The 22,435-nt window shown below is 37.9% G+C and overlaps 1 protein-coding gene across 8 annotated transcripts; it reads left to right on the top strand.

Moving 5' to 3' along the window:
- The first annotated feature begins 803 nt into the window (after positions 1 to 803).
- On the top strand, positions 804 to 15,750 carry LOC141394399 (uncharacterized). 8 transcript variants are annotated; one of them, XR_012410400.1, is made up of 3 exons: positions 804 to 13,212; positions 13,274 to 15,533; positions 15,640 to 15,750. XR_012410400.1 is itself a non-coding variant. In XM_073968667.1 (2 exons), exon 2 carries the CDS (start codon positions 9,736 to 9,738, stop codon positions 14,050 to 14,052), a length of 4,317 nt encoding a protein of 1,438 aa, XP_073824768.1. In that variant the 5' UTR covers positions 804 to 8,153; positions 8,219 to 9,735; the 3' UTR covers positions 14,053 to 15,750. The 8 variants fall into 8 exon arrangements, 6 of the variants coding, with proteins under 6 accessions (XP_073824768.1, XP_073824772.1, XP_073824770.1 ...); XR_012410399.1 differs by having other exon boundaries at positions 804 to 15,533; XM_073968667.1 differs by having other exon boundaries at positions 804 to 8,153; positions 8,219 to 15,750.
- The last annotated feature ends 6,685 nt before the right edge of the window (positions 15,751 to 22,435 follow it).

Raw genomic sequence — 22,435 nt, 5'->3', positions numbered from 1 at the left:
TATGAACGGGTTAATTCGTGTACGTAATTATGAGAGCGAACAACATGATTCATGCTGGTATGAACATGGCATTAGAAAGTAGAGTTGTGTAGTTCCGGAACGAACTAGTTCCAACGAATTATTCCGCACAAGGAACTATTGGAACTATATCCAGCTCTTGCATTCATATAGTTCCTTTCAAGATCTATTTAACAGGTCACTTAAGTAGCACAACAACAACTCATTTTTGGCGGAAAATTCTTCAATATGTCAAAATGTTTGTTTACGTTTTCATACAATTTATTCACAATAACAAAAAATTTGACAGATTGAAACCAATCAGCTGGTCGTTTTACGCCACCTTATTATATCATCATGGTTCCTTTCATTCTCCTTCCTTTAATTCCACACTTTCTAGTTCGTTTCGTTTATTATTCAGATGCTGCCACATTGTTAAATAAAAGTAAATTCCATGCACGTTATATCGCTACTATTTCTTTTTATGTCAATTTGTTTGTTATTAATCCGCCAAACGATGAAAACAAAAAGAACGATGAAAAAGAAAGATTTGCGGAACTATTTCGGTTTCGAAACTACACTGCACCCCGGTTATCTACCTCTCTGCTTAACTGCCTTTCCCGTTTAATTGCTTCACAACTTTAATCCCCAAAGTTTTTTCGTATAAATGAGTTCAAACTTTCCCGGTTAACTACTTTTCTATAAGTACCCAATTCGGATATTTGCCCGTCAAATATTTTCCCCAAAAGGAACATACAATAATACCTTTATCGGTTTATTACCCACGCTTGTGTATTTCTGAGATAATCAATTTCGATGTCTACCGGAATTGTGATGAAGATGTCCAGTGATATGTTATGCTCACTGATGACTAAATTTCTTATGGGTTAAATAATATAACTTAGATATTTTTAGACTTGAAATGAACTATTCTACTATACACCGTTTTGTTTTTTGACGATTATGTTCTAATTGTTGTCATTTTTTGTAAGCTTGAGATAAGATTTTTATAACTACCCACATGAGGTAGCTATGCGGGTTTTTCGTAACTGCCTTTCCCGCATAACTGCCTCATTTTTTTGGAATTTTATGAGAGGTAGTTAACCGGGGTGAAGTGTATTTGGAACGAAGGAAACAAAAAGAACGACGAAAGAGAAAGATTTATTAAACTATATCGGTCTCGGAACTATTTGGAACTATGGAACTACATTAAGGAACTAGTTCCTTTTGGAAAAAGGAACTAAAAAGAGCGATCCGCTCCGGGAACTAAATTACCCAACTCTGTTAAGCGGGGTCAGTTTTGAATGTCGATATTTCGGAATTATCGATAACTGTCCAACCGTCCAGCAACCACAAAATATTTTGTGGTTGCCTGAAGACTGGCAAACAGTGTGACCAGATTTAACAAAGTGTTGCAGATAAATCAGCATTAAATAATGCTAAAATAATTACTGAACTGCCAAAAAATAATGCTAAATTTAAAAAGTTATATTTTAATAAAATATACCCTTCACCACATTATAGAACCACAATTTCGTACTTGGTGTTCGATTCTTCGAACAGTAAAATCACTTTTTTTCAAAAAAAAAAAAAAAAAAACAATTTATGGATGAAAAAGGTACAATATTAAACAAAAATTGTTTAATAACATTTTATTTACTACTAGTTAATATAATAATAAATAAATTAAACAAGTTTTAGTATAAATATAAAGTCTCATCTGTCAGCAAATAAAAAAACTCTCCCTCGAATTATCGATAACTGTCCAACCGTCCAGCAACCACAAAATATTTTGTGGTTGCCTGAAGACTGGCAAACAGTGTGACCAGATTTAACAAAGTGTTGCAGATAAATCAGCATTAAATAATGCTAAAATAATTACTGAACTGCCAAAAAATAATGCTAAATTTAAAAAGTTATATTTTAATAAAATATACCCTTCACCACATTATAGAACCATAATTTCGTACTTGGTGTTCGATTCTTCGAACAGTAAAATCACTTTTTTTCAAAAAAAAAAAAACAATTTATGGATGAAAAAGGTACAATATTAAACAAAAATTTTTTTAATAACATTTTATTTACTACTAGTTAATATAATAATAAATAAATTAAACAAGTTTTAGTATAAATATAAAGTCTCATCTGTCAGCAAATAAAAAAACTCTCCCTCGAATTTTTTAAACCAAAATTTTTGGGTACTTTTTAAATTAATTTTAAAAAATTATTAACAAAATTAAATTTAAAAAGTAGTCATGGGGAATTATTGCCAATATATGTAACCGTTTCACAAAATATAAAGAACATGAGTTATATGCGCAAGCGCGACTTTACATATGTGCAAAGTTGACTTTCGAAATTTCGAACACTGGTCCTTAAGCTATATTTCATTGGCTATATCAAAACGTGGAAATCTACTGACAAATTAGGGGAAAAAATGGGTCTATAATAACCCATAGAAGACTGAATACTAAATTTCAGCCATTCCTGTAGGATAGTATGGCTAAAATCCTGAAAATCTCTAAAATCGGGAGGTACCGTTCTACTGAGGCTATATAAAACATGGACTTGTGCTGTCAAATTCCTGGAGGAAAGTTTGGTAGCCCCAAATAATACTAAAAGTGCGCTTAAATCCCTGTAAACCCGAAAATCGGGCAGTATCGTTCTGAGAGGGTAATACAAAACGTGGACCAGTACTGACACATTTCTGAGGAAAAGATTTGTAGGCCCAACTAAGACTCAGTACCACTCGTCAACCATTTTTTCATTCAAAAATGCTGAAATAAATTAATAAAACAGCAACAAATTAAAATTTTTTTAATTCGAACACCATTTTCCGGGAAAACGAAAAATCGGAATTTTTTAGTAGATTTTTGACATCAGTGGGTACTAATTACCATAATTAAGTATTTTTTTTCTTAAAAATAAATAAAAAACATTCTCGGGTCGAAATGGGTTAAGTTCGTTTTTCCGTTTGTAGCGCTTTGAAATAATCATTTGCGGCCCTATAAAGTATATATTTACATGATAAGAGTAAAATCCTTAGTCGTTCTATGCATATCCGTCCATCTGTGGTAATAACTCTGGCATCCACAAAAGTTGAGATAGGACACTAAACTTTTGGAAAGTTGCTTCTTTTGTTTGCAGGCAGGACAAGTTCGAATATGGACTATGTATATCGGTCCATGTTTCGATACAACCCCTATAAAACGGTACCGGCCGATTCAGGTATTTTGCTGTTTTTAAAGCTGAATTAGCTATGGTTGTGGACATAGAGTCCACGTTTTGGAATAGTCCCCATAACCCGATTTCTGGTATTTTGACCGAATTAGTTATAGTTTGGTATGTAGGGTTCCTTGTGGTCAAAAACAAAATGTATCAAACAAAAATTGAGGACATAGGTTCATATAATGGAACTAACCGATTTCGAATATCTTTTTGTTTTAGCTAAATTTTTAGACCGAATTAGCTGTACACAATTTAGAATCTAGGGTTGTGAACAAATTTCTCCATTAAAAATTGGGGACATAACGTTTTGGAATAGGCCCCATAAAAAGGTACCGGCTTATTTAAGTTATTTTGGGGGTCATTTGGGTTCAAAGTGGTTAAACAACTTCTTCACCATAAATCACATTTTCATTCCTTAATATGTTACATGCGCCTCTCTCGGTGTGGTCCCAACCCGTCACCCCTACCCCTGAGAAACAATACTACACTAACACAACGATGCACCACCTCCTACACTGAACCCCCAACGGATGACCTATATTATGCCCACCCAACCATGATCACTACCTCCTCTTCTTCTACTTAGTGACCTCACAAACCGCCCACATCCATCACTTACCTCGTCCTTTATTAATATAAAATACTAACACTAAAAAAATTATTATTAAAAATATTATAAGTCTTTTTATGATTTTAAACTTAGAAACAAAAAAAAAAAATCAAATAAATATCAAAAATTATGAACTAAATTTAAAATATGTTTCTTTATTTTCTCAAAATCCTTGTTAGGAAAATCTAAATTAAACGGCTAATTGCCAAATTAATTGAAAGGTCTTTTGACCACCAATATTAATCCCCAAATGGGTTAATTTTCGTCCTGTTAAAAATGGACATTAACAAAAAACATAGACATCAACATCCGCAAAGCAAAAACAATGAATCCTTTTAAAAAGGTATTTCTAAACAAAAAATCAGATAATGGAAATCACCCTGTCGTCCTAAACAAAAGAGCTCTTTTATAAAGTGACCTAAGAGGAAAAGCTAACCAAATTTTAAATGTAATTCACGGCTTTGAGAATGCTGAAAAAGAGGTTTAAACATAAAAACCTAAATAAATAACAAATACTTAAATAATAAATAAGATTAAAAGAATAAAATTAATAAGTCCATAAAAAATGTTATAATCAAAATATGATTTATGGGTAGTGACGTCTAGATAGTTTAAAGATTTTCGTCTTCACATCTCTCAGACCATCGGTAGTGACGTCTAGATAGTTTAAAGATTTTCGTCTTCACATCTCTCAGACCATCGTTTCCAAGCTTCTATTTATCTTCATCAATTGCTGTTTACAGTTTTTAATTGTTATCGTTAAAAGGCTTCAATCTTCTATCATGGAAACATCAATGTACACTGGGTGCGTATTTCGGATTGCCAGACACGGTAAAATTAGAACAGTTTCTTCCGTGTGGGTGCCTGAGATTATTAGCACAGTTGATTTGGATGTGGGTTATGTTCAATTTCTTGGCTACTGGTATATTGTAGCAAAGTTAAGCGGAATGCTGGTGTCACCACTGACCCGTAGATGGCGGATGGGCAGAGATAAAGATTTTATATAATGTTGGGAAATAATCTTTTCCTACCTTAATGCAATATCGGGCAGCTGTCGGCAGCTGTCGGGGATGTGTGGCAGTTTACTATCCACCAAAAGATAGCGCTATTCTTTCGTCGGTACACCAGTTCATGTAAATGTGGCTTGCCTATCCAAGAAATATGCAATTTAATATTTTCCTTAGAAAGATTTAGCCATTTAATTAATTACCTATATGGCTTTCGCCTAACACTTATTAATTGATATATCCACTGGGTTAACCGTAAGAAAAAAATAAACACAAAACTCCACTGCAACCCTAATTTTAAAGAATATTTTTAATCATCTTTATAATTTTCACTTGTTTTCAAGTAATTATCGCATTTTTCTGATTTATTTAGAGTTCAGTTTCTTTATAGTTATAAAGATTAACACTAAAACTTCACTGTTCTCGTATACAAAGTTTTTTCCCGATCAGCACCATTTAATTAACTATTAACCTCTCTTTACAGATCACTCTCTTTTATAACCTTTTCTATGCGCAAATGCAGCTTTCCACTGATCAGACACCATTTATCCTCCTCTAAATTAACATATATGGTCCCTTTCTAGTGCAATTTTCATATATAAATTCACTCAGAAAATAAGAGCCATAAATTTTCTCACAACTGCTATTTAAGAGTACCCAACTCTTTGTCGGTAACACCGTATCCCTGATTGCTTAGTTCCAATGTGGCACAAGTTCCCTTTGGGGCTATCCCTCCCTAGTGAATGTGATTCATAGCCATCTGACAACTGTCATTGTTTTTGGCATTTTATTCGCTTGGTGGTATAATTCTGTATCGTTCTGATTTATTTTTATGTTTTCATTTGCCATTACTAATCTCGTTTTCTTTTCAGGTGTTTTTCTTGTGAAGGAGTGCATGAATTGGCCATCATTCCCAGTGAACACACATTACTTTCCCTAGAATGGAATATGGACTCACTGGTAGAGTTTTGGCTGTTCCTGCACTTTTTCTCATGTGATACTGTTGCTGAGATAAGTCCTGGCCACCATAACCAGGTAAAAAGGGTGTAATATAACAACAATCGCCGACACCCCAACGATTGGTGGAAAAGAAAAACAATTGCCACCCACCAAATACAAGCAACAAAACATTTGCCTCCCCAACAACAACTAACCTTACTAACAAGGCATGGCTAACCAAAACAAAAAAACATACGGTTACCCGCAGCAAATGCCTACAAAATCATAGATACTAACCCCCTTACTACCATATAGCTCTCCCTAGCTTCCCCATCTTTAGTGGCACATTGGAAGCTAGGGATATTTTTATTTGGCCGTGGATTTGAGATCGCCACGAAGGCAAAAAGGGTCTTCCCTAAAAACCCTCCACGCAATTTTTTTTTTTGGTGTCCAGGCACGGACTTAGGCTTTGGGGGGCCTCGCAACAAAACTCCATCACTGGCAAAACATGCCGCCTGTGATGGTGTGCGATGGGCCTACAGATTTGTGTTGGATAATGCGGATTAATCCCAACGTGGGGAACTCTCACGTCCTGAGATAAGCCGGGCCAATTATTAGGGAAGTATTATTACGGGTTTGTTTCTTTCCAGGGCTGAACCACAGGGATATCTACGAAGGAGGTTGGGATTCATATCGGACCATGGGTTCGGTAAGTTTTATCTACGAAAGCCTAAAAATAGGCTGTATAAATAAATAGGATGTATAAGGTAAGGCTAGAGGTATAAATGAGAGAGGTGTATAATTAAGGGAAATTTGTATAAATAGGAGAGGTGTATAATTAGGGTAGGTGTAAAATAGGGACATTGACGAACATTACAATCTCAGGTACTGGTTTATCACAGGTATTATTAAATCACTATATTGCACTATTAAATTGAACCTAAAACTATTAGGACAACACAAACATACATGCTTAGTTCTAATAGTATCACAGGTTCGTTTCAATATTGCACATTAGGATTTAATATCCTTTACGTGATAAATGCCAATAGGTTGTCCTTGAAGATTCTCAAGCTCGTACATATTTCCTCCTACAGGTTTCACAATCCGACATTTCAGGAATTTCTTGCAAAATTTTGCTTTGACATTCTTTGCAAAATCGGATTGGACAATATTGCGTCTATATACCTCCTGGCCTGGTCTAAATTTTACGACACGGGCCCTCCGTTCGGAGATTCTCTCATAGGCTTTATGAAGATTTTGTTTTACCTTTTCTCTAATCATTTCAAGTTTTTCGTGCCTCTGCAAATCTGTCAATTCGTGGTCTGACATAGACCCCAATCCAAAGCGAAAAAAAATCCTAATGGCGTATCAGTGTGAGGGTGAAATCATGGATAAATATCAGATTAAAATCAAAGTGATAATGTTATGAACGAGTATTTGTTAAATGTATTCTTAAGTCCATTGATAACATTTAAATGAATTAACATTTAATGAATTTAATATATACCTACTCAACATTGTGGCCATTATTTGATATATTTTATCAATTGCTATTAGGGAAAACAGTTCTATAGTGGACTATAAAAAAGATTCGTATTTCATTAACGGGCGATTGCGAAATCGCAAAGCGTATAGTATGTTTGCCATTCCGTTTGTAACTCATCGAAATAATCATTTGCGACCTTACAAAGTATATATGAGGAAAAGTCAGAATTTTTTTCGTGATTTCATTGAACGAGTGATTTCATTGAAAAATTGCTAAATTATTCGTCTCTAGATCGACTTCCATAGTAGAGTAAAATCATAAAATTGCAGTAGTGGGGAATTCGATTTAAGAAAGCCTAATTTCGGCCGGGACCGGGACTTTTGAACTTAGATTTGACCGGTGGTCAGGACAGAGTATCGCCTCTGGAATCTTCCCTATACAAACCTCGTCCAAACTGAATACATGGAATTAAAGATAGAGTCCCAGGACATATTTCCTCATACTAGGATAGTTCAATTTCAGTTTTTGTAGAACAAAGCTGTCGATTTTCCGTTTTCCAACTGGTGGTCAGGACAGAAAATTGGCTGTGGAATCTTTCCTATACAAACCTCGTCCAAACTGAATACATGGAATTAAAGATAGAGTCACAGAAGCCCCAGGGTCAAGTAGTCCTTTTAATTTGTTGCCTACTATCTCTATTTCTATTTCAGCAAAAGGCCTTGGATCATACCTACTATTGTCTCTGTTTAGTGCTTCAACGATGCTTTTAAAACCCTTTTTTAACGGCAAATTTTTGTTTAAATTTGAGCACTTTTCTGGTTGACACTGCAGCCGAATATTCTCTGTCTAAACTTTGCATAATTTTCCTCACGTTCTTTGACAGGTAAATAGTGCCTAATTTTGGAAAAAGATTCGTTATCATTTATTATTGTCGTATTTTCTTTATAGACATTGGTAATCTTCTTTACGTGCTTGGTTTGTGGATTGGTTTGGTTATAGGACGCGCAGCTACCGTTGTTGGCAGCTACTTCACTCGGAGACCTTGAGGTCCATTGTGATCATCCTTAGAAAAAAGTTGAGTGTTGTGGTAGGTCTATTGTAGAGTTTGAAGTATTTGTTGTTCAGGTTGTGATGGTGATGAGTGCTGGTGTATATGGTGGATGATATGCGGTGGTTTGTCTGTTGCTGATTCTGAAAAAGAGTTTTGGTTTTATAGATGTGATTTAGTTATGGATGTGGGTGTGTGGCTGCTGAAGTTGAGGATGTGTTGATGTAGTTGAAGATGTGTTGATGCAGTGAAGGTGATGTAGTATGGATGTGGTTTAAGCTGAGCCGGTTTCTATCCCCCTGTGTGAAGAAGAATAGGAAAGTGGTTGATTGGTTTTGTTTGCCCGGCCAATTAAGATTTTTGGCAAATTGATAAATGTAGATGGGATCTATGTCGGAGAAGAAAGTCAGAGTATTTATCTGATGTCTACCGAAGAATCGATGTCTCCTCGTGAGTAGCGAGGGGCACCTACACAGTAGACGTTCGACCGTCTCTGTTTCTTCTGGGTCTTGACATAGTCTACAATAGTCTACATCTAGAAGTTAGAGACCTGACCATGTTATGACCCGTAATGAGTCCTACAGTGGTCTTTATCCCTAACTTGTTAAGTGAGAAGAGAGAATTGGTTCTATATTGAGAGTAGGTAGGTGTTGTTGAAAGCAACCCTATCGATGATGGCAACCCTGCTGATGATGGCAACCCGGCTACTACCAATATCGTAAAATGAAGGACGAATGTCATGTTGAGTAAAGCAATGGCTCAAAATTTCCCAAGCCGTTATTTATTATGTTTTATATTTTCTTGTATGTATTTGTTAACAAACTTGGTATAAAAGGCCCATCAGGCACATACTTACTTTCTTTCGAATTTGCAATACCAAGTAAAAAACATGTAAGTCAAAGTCAATTGTTGTTAAATTATTTATTTGAAGTTAAAAATTTATGGTCAAAATTTAAAGTGTTATTAATTTTATTTATTGTAACTTTATTTGTACTAGTGAATAAACAACAAAGAGCAACGATTGTATCCTTGGTGCCGTTAAAAACTTACCGCCATTAAAAGCCAATATTAATAAAGCCAGCCGATATTTTATTTTATTAAACAAAAACCCAAGTGTTATTACTCTAAAGGATATAAGAAGGAAGTCGACGTTTATTCATTTTGGTAGCAGATTTGGAAAGCAACATCATTTTATTCAATGTTCTACAAGTTTATTAAACGTCAAAGCCAAATTTGTTGAAAGTTTATGTGAATTTTTGTATGTGTGTGTGTTTTTATGTTGAACAACAGTAGCCGGACGGACAGACATTTGTGCCATTTTATTGCAAACAATTGAGTCAAGCCAATATTTTGCAGTAAAATATCGTCATATTGATATAATTTGCCTTACCTTGTGATATTGCGTGTTTTTTCTTTCATGTCAGATCACCAGGAGTCAAGAAGAACAAGCAGCCGAAGCACCCAAGGAATTCCACCAGCCCGTTTTGATCCAGAGACTTACGACATGTCCGTCGCTCATTCGCCAAAATCAAATACGCCGTCTCGCAGCCAACAAAACGAACCAGAAAAAACACTTTCGGTCAGTATGTCTTCTGCTAATAAAGCCAATCAGCCTCCTCTTCACGGAACGACGCCACAAAATGCCACTAATTCGCCAGCCACAACCTCAAAATCCTCAAATGAACTTGCCGATTTTAAAAAACAAATTAAAATGCAGATGGATGCGATACAAAAACAAATGCAACAAATGCAGACACAATTCCTTAATAATTCTCAGATGCAAGCACAATTCTTGGAAACAGCCACGCAAATGCAGTCACAATTAGCCACACAAATATCCACTTTACAGTCACAGCCTGCATTGCCTTCATTACAACAACAATCACAAATATTGCACAAACAAGCATCACAGTCACACAATAATATGCCAACAAACGAAAGTCAACAACAGCAGCCAGCGCCACAAGGAAGTCTGCAACAGCCATTATCACAACATCCGCCAGCACACACACGAACGACACCGTCATCGTCCATAACCTCAGAAATGTCCGTCCACAATTCCACTTCTCACAGCTTAAACTCCATTCCACACAAAAAGATATACCCACTGCCAATTTTTACGGGTTTGCCGGAAGAATGGTGCACCTTTTTTGAATCTTTTACTACAACCACTGCCGAATTTGGATATTCCAACCTCCACAATATAATGAGATTGCGAGACGCCTTGAAAGGTCGTGCCAGAGAAGCCGTGGAATCTCTACTAGGAAATTCTGCCAACGTTGACGCCATTTTGGAATTACTGGAGGAGACATTTGGACGACCAGAACAATTAATCCGAAGTCAGATAGAAAAGGTGAGAGCCATCCCTCCTGTTCAGAATGATAATTTGGATGCACTCGTCAATTATGCAAACAAAATTTCCAATATGGCCACTTTTCTGCAAAATGCCAAGGGAGAGCATCATCTATCCAATCCGCCACTCCTTAGCGAATTGGTGTCGAAGTTGTCCACCAACAGACAAATGCAGTGGGCCGAAAAGTGCATGAATCTCGACCAACCAGCCACAATAGTTGATTTTTCCAAATGGTTGTCAACACTTCGTCGATTGGCCAACATGGTTCATGACACTCAGCCAATATCATCTAATCGTCGTCATCTTCCAGCCGCGGTACCACCGTCAAGTCGCAAGTTTGCAGGTGTTGCTCAAAGTCACCAATGTTCGATTTGTATGGGTGACTGTTTTAACATTAAAAATTGTCCATCTTTCTTGCAGATGTCCGTTGAAGATAGATGGAACAAAATAAAACAACTAAAAACTTGTTTCTGTTGCTTGAGAAGAGGCCACCGAGTTAAAACTTGCAACATGAAACGCCGTTGTGGCATAAACGATTGTCAAAAACCACATCACACATTATTGCACAACCCGACGTCAGCCGCCATGCAGACAGATCGCACCACCACAACAAATAATTTGTCACAACACAATGAAAATTCGATTGGAACACCACAAACTCTACCCGAAAGGAGAAATTGCCACGCAACATGCGATACCGAAAACGTTTTGTTCCAAATTTTGCCCGTCACGTTGTATGGAAAACACAAAAACATCACCGTATATGCCTTTGTGGACGATGGAGCAAATGTATCCATGCTACACACTGACGTCGCGCACGAATTAGATTTGCATGGAGAAGAAGAATATTTGGAGCTCCAGTGGCTAAATAATCACCGCACTTCACAAAAAACCATAAAAACACGAGTTACGCTTAGTGGAACCGGCCGTCAAAACAAAAAATTTACAATTTCCAATATTTATTTATCAGCTGACTTGTCATTGCCAGTTCAGAGTTGCCACATGGCTCACATTTTAAAATCCCAGAAATACCAGGAAATCGACCAAATCCCAATTGGGGATTACTCCAATGTTCGCCCAATGATGATTTTGAGTCTTCAACATGCCTTTTTGACAGTGCCTTTAGAAACTCCTCGCGTTTTAAGTGAATTTGGCCCAATTGTGACATTAACAAGATTGGGAGCAATAATTTATGGACCGATTCCAGGTGATGTAAATAATTATCCTAAACGTGCATTACATTTCCACAGATGTTCCAGATCCGAAGATGCTATTCTGGAAGAAATGACCAGTATGATGCGCAACTATTTTGATACCGAAACATTAGGAGTCAAAATCAATACAAAGCCGTTGATGTCAGATGAAGATAAAAGAGCGTTGGATATTTTGGAAAGTGAAACGAAGCGAGTTGACGGTCGTTATGAATGTCCTCTTTTGTGGAAAAAAGACGTTCCGCCACTACCAAGCTCATATAATATGGCGCTAAATCGATTATACAGCGTTGAGCGAAAGATGCAAAAAGATGAAGACTATGCAAGTAAATATAAATCTAAAATTGAACATTATGTAAAGGAAGGTTATTGCCGAAAACTCACTACGGATGAAGATGATTTAAATGATCGTACATTTTACATTCCACATTTTGGAGTAAAAAATCCTAACAAGAAAGGAATACGGTTAGTCTTTGATGCTGCTGCTGAAGTCGAGGGAGTTGCCTTAAATAAATGCCTGTTGTCAGGCCCAGATATTAATAATCCACTAATCACTATTCTTTTCAAGTTTAGAGAAGGTCCAATTGCAGTTTGTGCCGATATACAGGAAATGTTCCATCAAATTGCTGTCAAGAAAGCCGACCAAAATTGCCAAAGATTTTTATGGAGAGATGGTGATGTCAATAAGCCGGTTGAAACTTATGTGATGGAGCGATTGATATTTGGAGCCACCTGTTCCCCCACAATAGCCCAGTTTGTTAAAAATTTAAATGCAAAAAATTTTCTTGATGACTGTCCGAGAGCCGTGCATGGAATCATAGATCGACACTACGTTGATGATTATGTCGATTGTTTCAGCACAGAGGAAGAGGCCATCAGGACTTTAACAATTGTCATCAAAATTCATAAATTCGCCGGTTTCAATTTACATGGGGTAAAATCAAATTCCCAATATATTACCAAGCAGTATGGCAATCCCACTGATGAGGGAGAAATAAGTGGCAATACATTTATTAATGACGGAGTGGAACGGGTACTCGGTATTCGATGGGTGCCAAAAACAGATGTTTTTTGTTTTGATTTAAAAGTAAACAAAGTGGACGGACAAATACTAAAATGTGAAAAAGTGCCAACCAAACGAGAGATGTTGTCATTGAATATGTCTATTTATGACCCGTTTGGTTTTATTTGTGATTTTATGGTGACGACGAAGATTATTATGCAAAGGGTGTGGAAGTGTGGCATCAAATGGGATGACGAGTTACCGCCAGAAATATATCGCCAATGGAGAGTGTGGCTAGAACAGTTGCAGAATATTGTGAATTTTAAAGTGCCACGATATTATTCTTGTGATTTTAGTACTAATGTTGTAGAATTGCACATATTTACAGATGCAAGTGAAGATGCAATGGCTGCAGTCGGATATTGGCGTGTGATTGATAATACAAGAAAAGATATTAACGTGGTGTTTGTCATGGGTAAGACGAGTTGTGCCCCAACGCGTTATCACACAATACCGAAGTTGGAATTGCATGCTGCTGTGATGGGAATAAGATTAAAGGAATCTATTGTGAAAAATCATTTAAAACATATTAATGCCATCTATTTTTGGACAGATTCCTCAACAGTAGTGCAGTGGATTAGGTCTGACCATAGAATGTACAAGCAGTTTGTGGCAAACAGAGTTGCAGAAATTTTAGATGGCAGTGATATTAAGCAGTGGAGATGGTGTCCCGGTGCAGACAATCCAGCTGATGAAGGGACCCGAATGAAATTATCTAAGCCGTATAATCCCGAGGGGAGGTGGAAAAATGGACCAGATTTTTTGAAGAAAGGTGAGGAGCATTGGCCTTTGGAGACATTAAGAGGTAATATAGCTGGCCGAGGTGAATCTGAGCTGCGTTCCCGATATAAAGTGATGTTGGCAAGGCAAGTAATTTCTATTATACCTAATATTGAACGTTTCTCCAAGTATAATAGATTCAAGAGGACTATGTCGTGGGTGCTTCGGTATGTAAAAAATTTGCAGCGCAAAGTTAAAGGGCAAGATATGATGACTGGTGATCTGACCGTCGAGGAAGAAGCAGAAGGTGAGAAGTATCTCTGCCGGAAGGTTCAACAAGAAACCTTTGGGGATGATTTGTCGGCGCTTACTCAATCCCTTTGTTGATGGCGATGGACTACTGAGTGTCTGGTAGGATTGAAAATGCCTCTTTCCTTTCCATGGAGGCTAGACGACCAATAATTTTGCCAAAGAATCATCCGTTCACAAGTCTTATGGTCAAATGGTACCACGAACGTCTCCGTCACATCAACTTCAACACGGTCATGAGCGAAGTGAGATATAAATTTTGGGTTCCAGCACTTCGCCAAGTGCTTAAAAGCATCCAAGCGAGTTGTGTATATTGCAAAATGATTCATGCCAAGCCCCGCCAGCCACAGATGGCACCACTGCCTATGTCAGGGCGTTTACATATACCGGATTGGACTATTTTGGCCCTGTTAGTGTAACCATTCGGCGTCAAAGGGAAAAACGGTGGGTAGCACTTTTTACTTGCCTGACTGTAAGAGCCGTTCACTTGGAAATTGCTACCGACCTCTCAAGCGATTCCTGCCTGCTGTGCCTACGTAACTTTATTAATAGAAGAGGTGTCCCAACGACTATAAGAAGCGTCAATGGGACAAATTTTGTCGCATCGCCAAATAACTCCAAGGTACTGAAAATTTTATTCCAAATAATGAATCTTTTAATTCAAAGGTGACGGCTCTTGGAATAAAGTGGATATTCAACACACCAAGCAACCCAAGTGAAGGTGGTGTCTGGGAGCGCCTAGTCCAGTCTGTGAAGAAAGCCTTGTATGCCATGATGAAGGAACAGGCGCCTAAATTGGAGACTTTCCGTTCCTTTTTAATTGAAGCTGAAAACATGGTTAACTCTAGGCCGTTAACCCATCTTCCCGTTTCTCCAAAACACTCAGATCCGTTAACTCCAAACCATTTTATCCTGGGATGTCCTAATTCGATTCATACGCCAGCACCCTTTGAGCCGAGGTTAATGTGTCTGAGGAAGCAGTGGCGTGTTTTACAGAATATGAAGAATGGTTTTTGGAGTCAATGGCTGCGTGAATACTTACCAGAGCTGACTCGTCGCACGAAGTGGTGCCTGCCTGCACAGCCAATTACAGTCGGCTGCCTGGTTTTTGTTTGTGATCCGGATCTGCCAAGAAGTCAGTGGAAAAGAGGCAGGATAATTCAGCTGTATACAGGGAAAGATGGAGTGGCCCGATCTGCAGAAGTACGAACGAGCACAGGCACATATAGACGACCAATATCCAAACTGGCTGTTCTAGATGTTGATGACAGAAGTGGTGAATCCTCCCCCACTGGGTCAGTTCACGGGGGTGGGGATGTTGTTGAAAGCAACCCTATCGATGATGGCAACCCTGCTGATGATGGCAACCCGGCTACTACCAATATCGTAAAATGAAGGACGAATGTCATGTTGAGTAAAGCAATGGCTCAAAATTTCCCAAGCCGTTATTTATTATGTTTTATATTTTCTTGTATGTATTTGTTAACAAACTTGGTATAAAAGGCCCATCAGGCACATACTTACTTTCTTTCGAATTTGCAATACCAAGTAAAAAACATGTAAGTCAAAGTCAATTGTTGTTAAATTATTTATTTGAAGTTAAACATTTATGGTCAAAATTTAAAGTGTTATTAATTTTATTTATTGTAACTTTATTTGTACTAGTGAATAAACAACAAAGAGCAACGATTGTATCCTTGGTGCCCTTAAAAACTTACCGCCATTAAAAGCCAATATTAATAAAGCCAGCCGATATTTTATTTTATTAAACAAAAACCCAAGTGTTATTACTCTAAAGGATATAAGAAGGAAGTCGACGTTTTTTCATTTTGGTAGCAGATTTGGAAAGCAACAGTAGGACAGATTGCCTTGGATACCTTACATCCAGGTTCCCTGTGCCACCTTTGCCCTGCCTTCTCAATAAAGAAACCGCGAAGTTTCCGGATGTAGTAGCACCTTGGTGGTCTGATAGATGACTCAACTGGTAAGTCAGTCGACTGAGGTCCACCTCTTGCTAGTTCATCCGCCTCTTCGTTTCCCTCTATATCACTGTGTCCTGGAACCCATCAAATGCCAACGATATCACGTACTTCAAGCAGAGCGTTTTTGCAGTCGAGGATAGCTTTTGAATTTATGGTCCTCGGCTTGAGGGCCGCTTGACTATCGACAAAAATAGTCACCGGTCCTATAAGGCTGCTCCCAAGTTCTTTGACCCTCTCCGCTGCTTTCCTAATTGCAAAAATCTCTGCCTGAAAGACGCTGCAATTATCGTTGAGTTTGAAGGATTGTTTAATTTGTGGATTTTCGCAGAAGACGCCGGCACCTGTGCAATCCTACATATTAGAGCCATCTGTGTAGATGGCCAGACCGCCAAGAGGAGGGCTACCACTAGACCAGGCATCTCTGCTTGGGATTGTGATTTTTATTTGGTTGAAATTGAGTACAGTGGGTATATAATCACTGATGTGATTGGAACCACTAGACTCAAGTAAATCAGTGAAAGTGGAGAGGACCTTAGCATGTCAAAAACGTGAACACTGCCACACACCTGCCTCTCTAAGCCTAAAAGCTGTCCTCGCCGTCTGAAAGTGTATAGTGATGTCCAAAGGTTGGAGATCAAGTATCACATTCAGGGCGGCTTGAGGTGTGCTTCTAATGGCGCCGGAGATTCGCAGAGATGCGGCTCTTTGAACACTTGATAATTTTGACAGAAGTGCACTGTTCCCGAGAGCATGCCACCAGACAAGCCCACCGTATCGTACAGCCAGTGTACGATCTTTGGTCTCAGACCCCAACTTTTACCAATGGAGTTCTTGCAGGAATAGAGTGCCATAAAACCCCTCTTGACCCTTTCTTCAGTGTTCCTTTTTAAATTAAGACTTTGGTCCAGGATAACACCGAAGTATTTGGCTTCCTATGAAAGTTTTAGGGCAACTGTGCTGGTTCGCCACTGTGTAGGTATAAATTTACAAGCCCTACCTATCAAGTTAAGCCGGCGCTTTTTAAACGCCACAGGCAAAGAATAGTTTCAAACCTTTGCAGGCACTAAATAGTGCCAATGCAAAAATTTATTTCGAAGCACTTAAGAGTGCTTATGTAAAAGTAACAAGTAAGAAAAGCGTTAAGTTCGGTCGGACCGAACTTTTTATACCCTCCACCACAAATTTCAGCCATTTCGGTGGATTAATGTGGTCACAACCTTCCAAATACCGAAATTTGGAAGGTACCGTTCTATGGGGGCTATATGATGGCGTGGACCTATACCTACAAATTTCTGGGGGAAAGTTTTATACGCCTAAAGAAGACTAAATACCAAATTTCAGCCATATCGGTGTGATAATGAGGCTAAAACGTTCAAAATATCGTGGACCTATATAAACATTTTATGGTAGAAATGTTTCTTAGCCTCTGGAAACACAAAATACAAAGTTACAACCGATTCTTTGGTCAAATGGGTCTAATACATTCAAAATATATTAAAATGATGCGTACTTTATATGGGGCCTTATATGGGGGCTATACCAAAACGTGGACCTATATAACCCAACTTTGGTAGGAATATTTCTTGGCCTCTGGAGACACAAAGTACCAAATTGCAACCAATTCGGTGGTAAAATGGGCCAAATATCTTAAAAATTCCTTAAAACGACGACGCGTCACGCGTCATTTTGTATGGGGGCTATACGAAAGCGTGGACCTACATAGCCCGCTTTCAATACCAAAAGTCCTACGTAAATATAACATATTTTCCCAAAATTTCATCAACCTACGTCAATCCGTTCGGACGCTAGAGTGATTTCCACAGACGGACAGACAGACAGACGGACAGACGGACGGACATGGCTATATCGATGTAGAATTGCACGCTGATCAAGAATATATATACTTTGGTGGGTCTACAATGATTATTTCCAGTAGTTACAAACGTAGTGACAAACTTAATATACCCCCATCCTATGGTGGAGGGTATAAAAAGACAGTTGTATTACTGTGCCAACTGTTCGGCTGATAAAACTTTATTGACAATAAAAAGGAAATTAGCCTACATATAAATGGAACTAACGGCATAAATTTAATTCTATATTCCTTATGACTAGTGTCCTTAAAAAGTAAACAGTGAAACATGTGTTGGTACAACAGCTGATAAATCATATGATCAAAACATATAACCAATACAGCTGATAATCAGGGATATCTCAATTTGAGTATCGATAAAACCGATTACACTACACGCTCACCCTTTAAAAGAATAATTTTTATACAATGAAAATTATGTAATTTAATTATAAAATTATGAAATGTAATTATAAAACTACGATATACTTATACTAAACTCCATTTCTTTAGCATATTATTGTGATATTCTTTTAACGTCCCATTTACAGATATTAAAGAATTAACTCCAGATTGTTTTACAATTGTGTAGGGACCTTGATAAGGAGCTTGATGTTTTCTTCTTTTTATTACTCTTAGCAAAACTTGATCACCCTTTTTCAAACTTAAAGGATTTGAATTACTTTGTCTAGAGGTTCTTCTAATCTTACTCTTTATTAAAAATTGTTTTGCCTTTTCAAGAGAGAATTTAAGTCTCTGCTTTAATTGTGCTGTATAATCATCTACATTATAGAAGGGTTTATCGTCATTTATTTTATTATTAGGTAAATATGAAAGTTTGCCAAACACTAACTCATATGGGGAATATCCAGTGTCGACATCAATCGACATCGACAAAAATCAAAAAAATGTGATGTTAACTTTTACATATGTTTATGTTTTTTTCTTACAGTAAACACATCCGATGCAAGGTATCTCAAAGAATTTTGTCGATATGTGCATCCATAATGAAGTTGTAGCTCTTTAAATATGAAAAATATTTCCCAGGTAATCTAAGGCGATAATCATATGAAAATAAGGCGACATTTAAAATAACATTTTCTGAAAAATTTGTTGATAATACTAAAAGTTTTGGATGGGGATTTGATGAGTGGGCTATAAATATAACGTTTTAATACAAAAAGCTGACATTAACTGCACATGGGCAATGTACCGTTATAAAGAAATCAAAATTTAAATTTGATAAAAAAATTCAAAATTCTTAATATTTAGTAGAGCAGATCTTTTGATTGCCACCTATTGCCACCTTGGCTCCTGTTTTCCGTTAATTGGACATATCTTCCAAATCAAAATGTGTAAAAACATTCTGCCCATCCTTGCAGCCTTCTGAGATATATCGGTTCAGATTTTATATAGCCCCCATATATACCTTTTCCCAATTTTGCTACAACTCGTTCAATTTTGATCGAATAGCCTTCAAATTTAGTATGTGTTATTTTCTTAGGCTCCTGAGTAGTTTCACCGATTTTTACAAAAATCGGTTCAGATTTGGATATAGCCCCTATATATATCTTTCCCCGATTTTGCTATAATTCGCTCAATTTTTGATGAATAGCCTTCAAATTTAACATGTAATATTTTCTTAGGCCCCGGAGTAGCTCTACCGATTTTCACAAATATCGGTTCAGATTTGGATATAGCCCCCATATATATCTTTCCCCGATTTTGCTATAACTCGGTCAATTTTGATCGAATAGCCTTCAAATTTAATATGTAATATTTTCTTAGGCCCCTGAGTAGCTCTACCTATTTTTAAAGAAATCGGTTCAGATTTGGATATAGCCGCCATATATATCTTTCCCCGATTTTGCTATAACTCCGTCAATTTTAGTTTATAAATTGTTTTTATTCTGTTGTTTTATTTATTTTATTCATTTTCCATATGTGTTTTTTTTGTTTTTTTTTTTGTGTACAAAACAGAAAATACTTTAAGTTTAATATAAGTAATTAAAAATATGCATGCTTTTTTGAAAAGTAAAAGTGCTGAACATTATTTTTTTTGTTTTATTTATTATGTTTGTTTTTTGGGGCATTTGACCCTCTATATTAATAATTTGTTCCCAAAGTTCGACAGAAATTTTCCATGGTGGTGGTGGGTCGGAGTTAACACGATTCTTCAGGTCAGCTAATAGTCGACGTAACCTCACAATTTTTCCACCACGTTTGTGTTTCGGCTTCTGTGTAAGTGGTATAGCGTTCAAGACAGCCTCCTTTCGCCTTTGTTGCCGTGCCATGTATTCCTTTATAGACAATTTAATGAGTCCTTGTTTGTATGTTGCTGGTGTTGTGCTGGTTCGCCACTGTGTAGGTATAAATTTAAGAGTGCTTATGTAAAAGTAAAAAGACAGTTTTATTACTGTGCCAACAGTTCGGCTGATAAAACTTTATTGACAATATAAAGGAAATTAGCCTACATATAAATGGAACTAACGGCATAAATTTAATTCTATATTCCTTATGACTATTGTCCTTAAAAAGTAAACAGTGAAACATGTGTTGGTACAACAGCTGATAAATCATATGATCAAAACATATGACCAATACAGCTGATAATCAGGGATATCTCAATTTGAGTATCGATAAAACCGATTACACTACACAACACCGTCCAGTTTTGGTAGCGGAAAATCGGGAATGTTGCGCTTCTTCGTGTAGAGTACGAGCTCAGTCTTCGTTGGATTCACACCCAGTCCACTGGCGCGAGCCCAGCGAGACAGCTGCACTAAAGCACGCTGCATAAGGTCTGATGTGGTCGGCAAGATATTGCCGCTTATGAGGATAACAACATCGTCAGCATGTTCGTTCCATTTCGTTCCAGTTCACGTTCGTCCTTAGTTGATTGAATTTCACAAGAGTTTCGTTTATTACAAGGAGCAAAAGGAGAGGTGATAAAACTCCTCCTTGGGGCGTACCCCTGCAAACCCTTTTCCTTACGGAACTCTCTCCTAGATGGGAGTTGATGATCCTACTTTTCAGCATTTCATCAACCCACCTAACAAGGATAGAGGAAACTCCTGCGTTAGTGAGTGAGATATGGATGGATTCCAGATTCACATTATTGAAGGCTCCCTCTATATCGAGAAAGGCTGCAAGTATGAAGCAAAAACCCTCCATATTTCTCTCAATATATCCAACCACCTCGTGTAAGGCGGTGTCCACCGACTTGCCTTTAATATAGGCATGCTGCGAGTTGCTTATGATTTTGGAATCTAGATGAGACCGGATGTCGTAGTCAAGTAGTCTCTCTAGAGTTTTGAGGAGGAAGGAAGAAAGACTAATAGGTCTATAGTCCTTAGGTAGTGTGTGACTAGGCTTCCCAGCTTTGGGAATGTAAGTCACCGTTACCTCCTTCCATGGGTTAGGAATGTACGATAGACGCAGACAGGCCCTGTAGATTTCCTTTATGGTTGCCAGTACCGGATCAGCTGCGATTGCAGCATGGTTGGTATAATGCCATCCTGTCCAGGAGATTTATAGGGCTGGAAGCTGTCTATCGCCTATTTTATTCTTGGGATGCTAATTATGCTGTCGATCAGTTCCTCCTCCTGTGCCGTGCAGCCTAGATTGTGATTCGTATGCTGCGAGCCGCTCTCTAGGTCAGTACAGCCTGGAAAATGAACTTCTGCCAGCAGGTTTAGAGTCTCTAGACCAGAGATGGTCCACGGGCCGTTTCCTCGTTTGATGCTACCCATGGGGATCCTTGGATAGAATCTTACGAAACCTGGCAGCTTCGTTAAATCCTTCTATAGACTCAGCAAAGCAAACCCAAGATCTTTCCTTAGCCTTTTTGATTTCACTCTTGTATTTATTGAAGTTAACCCTGTAGGTATCCCAATCTGTACTGAGTGAAGATTTGCTGGCTTTGTTGTATGATTTCCTGGCCGCCTTGCGAAGACTGGCCAGGTCTTTATTCCACCATACCGGCTGAGATTTCTTCCCAGGGTAGGTTATTGGGCAGGAATCCTCGTAACACCTCAGGAGGGACTTATTTAGATCATTTACAGCAACCTCGACTTCCTTTGCTGTAGACAATCTTTGAGGATTGCTTAACACCGAGGTCGTTTGTAAGCTGTAATAGTTCCAGTCTGTCCTCCTAGGATTCCTGTATGGTTTTTGTTTCTTCGAACTTATGGGGACTTTGAAGAGTATCATCTTGTATCTGAAAAAGAGCACTTTTAAGATCCCTTTCAGTCAATAACTTCGGAGTCTTCCAAATTGGTTAGGGTGATGTCAATTACTTCGCCTATAACTCTATTTTGGAAAGTGGGTGTGGTACCCCTATTACAAATTCTTAAATTATTTTGCAAAATGAATTTGAAAATTGACTCACCCCTAGTGTTGTTATCGTGCTTCCCCAATGGAAGTGATGAGCATTTGCATCGCATCCAAGAATGATGTGGCCTGTGCTCCCCATTTCGTCCATTAGAGTATTTACGATGCCGCCGGGTGGGTCGGGGTCTTCATAAGGCATGTATACAGAGGCCATTATAAAGGGTTTTCCATGCCCTCTGTCCATCCTTATGGTCGTGATGTCTCCTCTACTGAAATTAGAGAGAAGCATTAGTTT

This window comes from Musca autumnalis, unplaced genomic scaffold, assembly GCF_047663935.1.
Source record: "Musca autumnalis isolate F117 unplaced genomic scaffold, ASM4766393v1 scaffold_2, whole genome shotgun sequence".
Taxonomy (NCBI): Eukaryota; Metazoa; Arthropoda; class Insecta; order Diptera; family Muscidae; genus Musca; species Musca autumnalis.
Note: the sequence above shows the minus strand (reverse complement) of the source record. Positions and strands in the feature narration are given on the sequence as shown.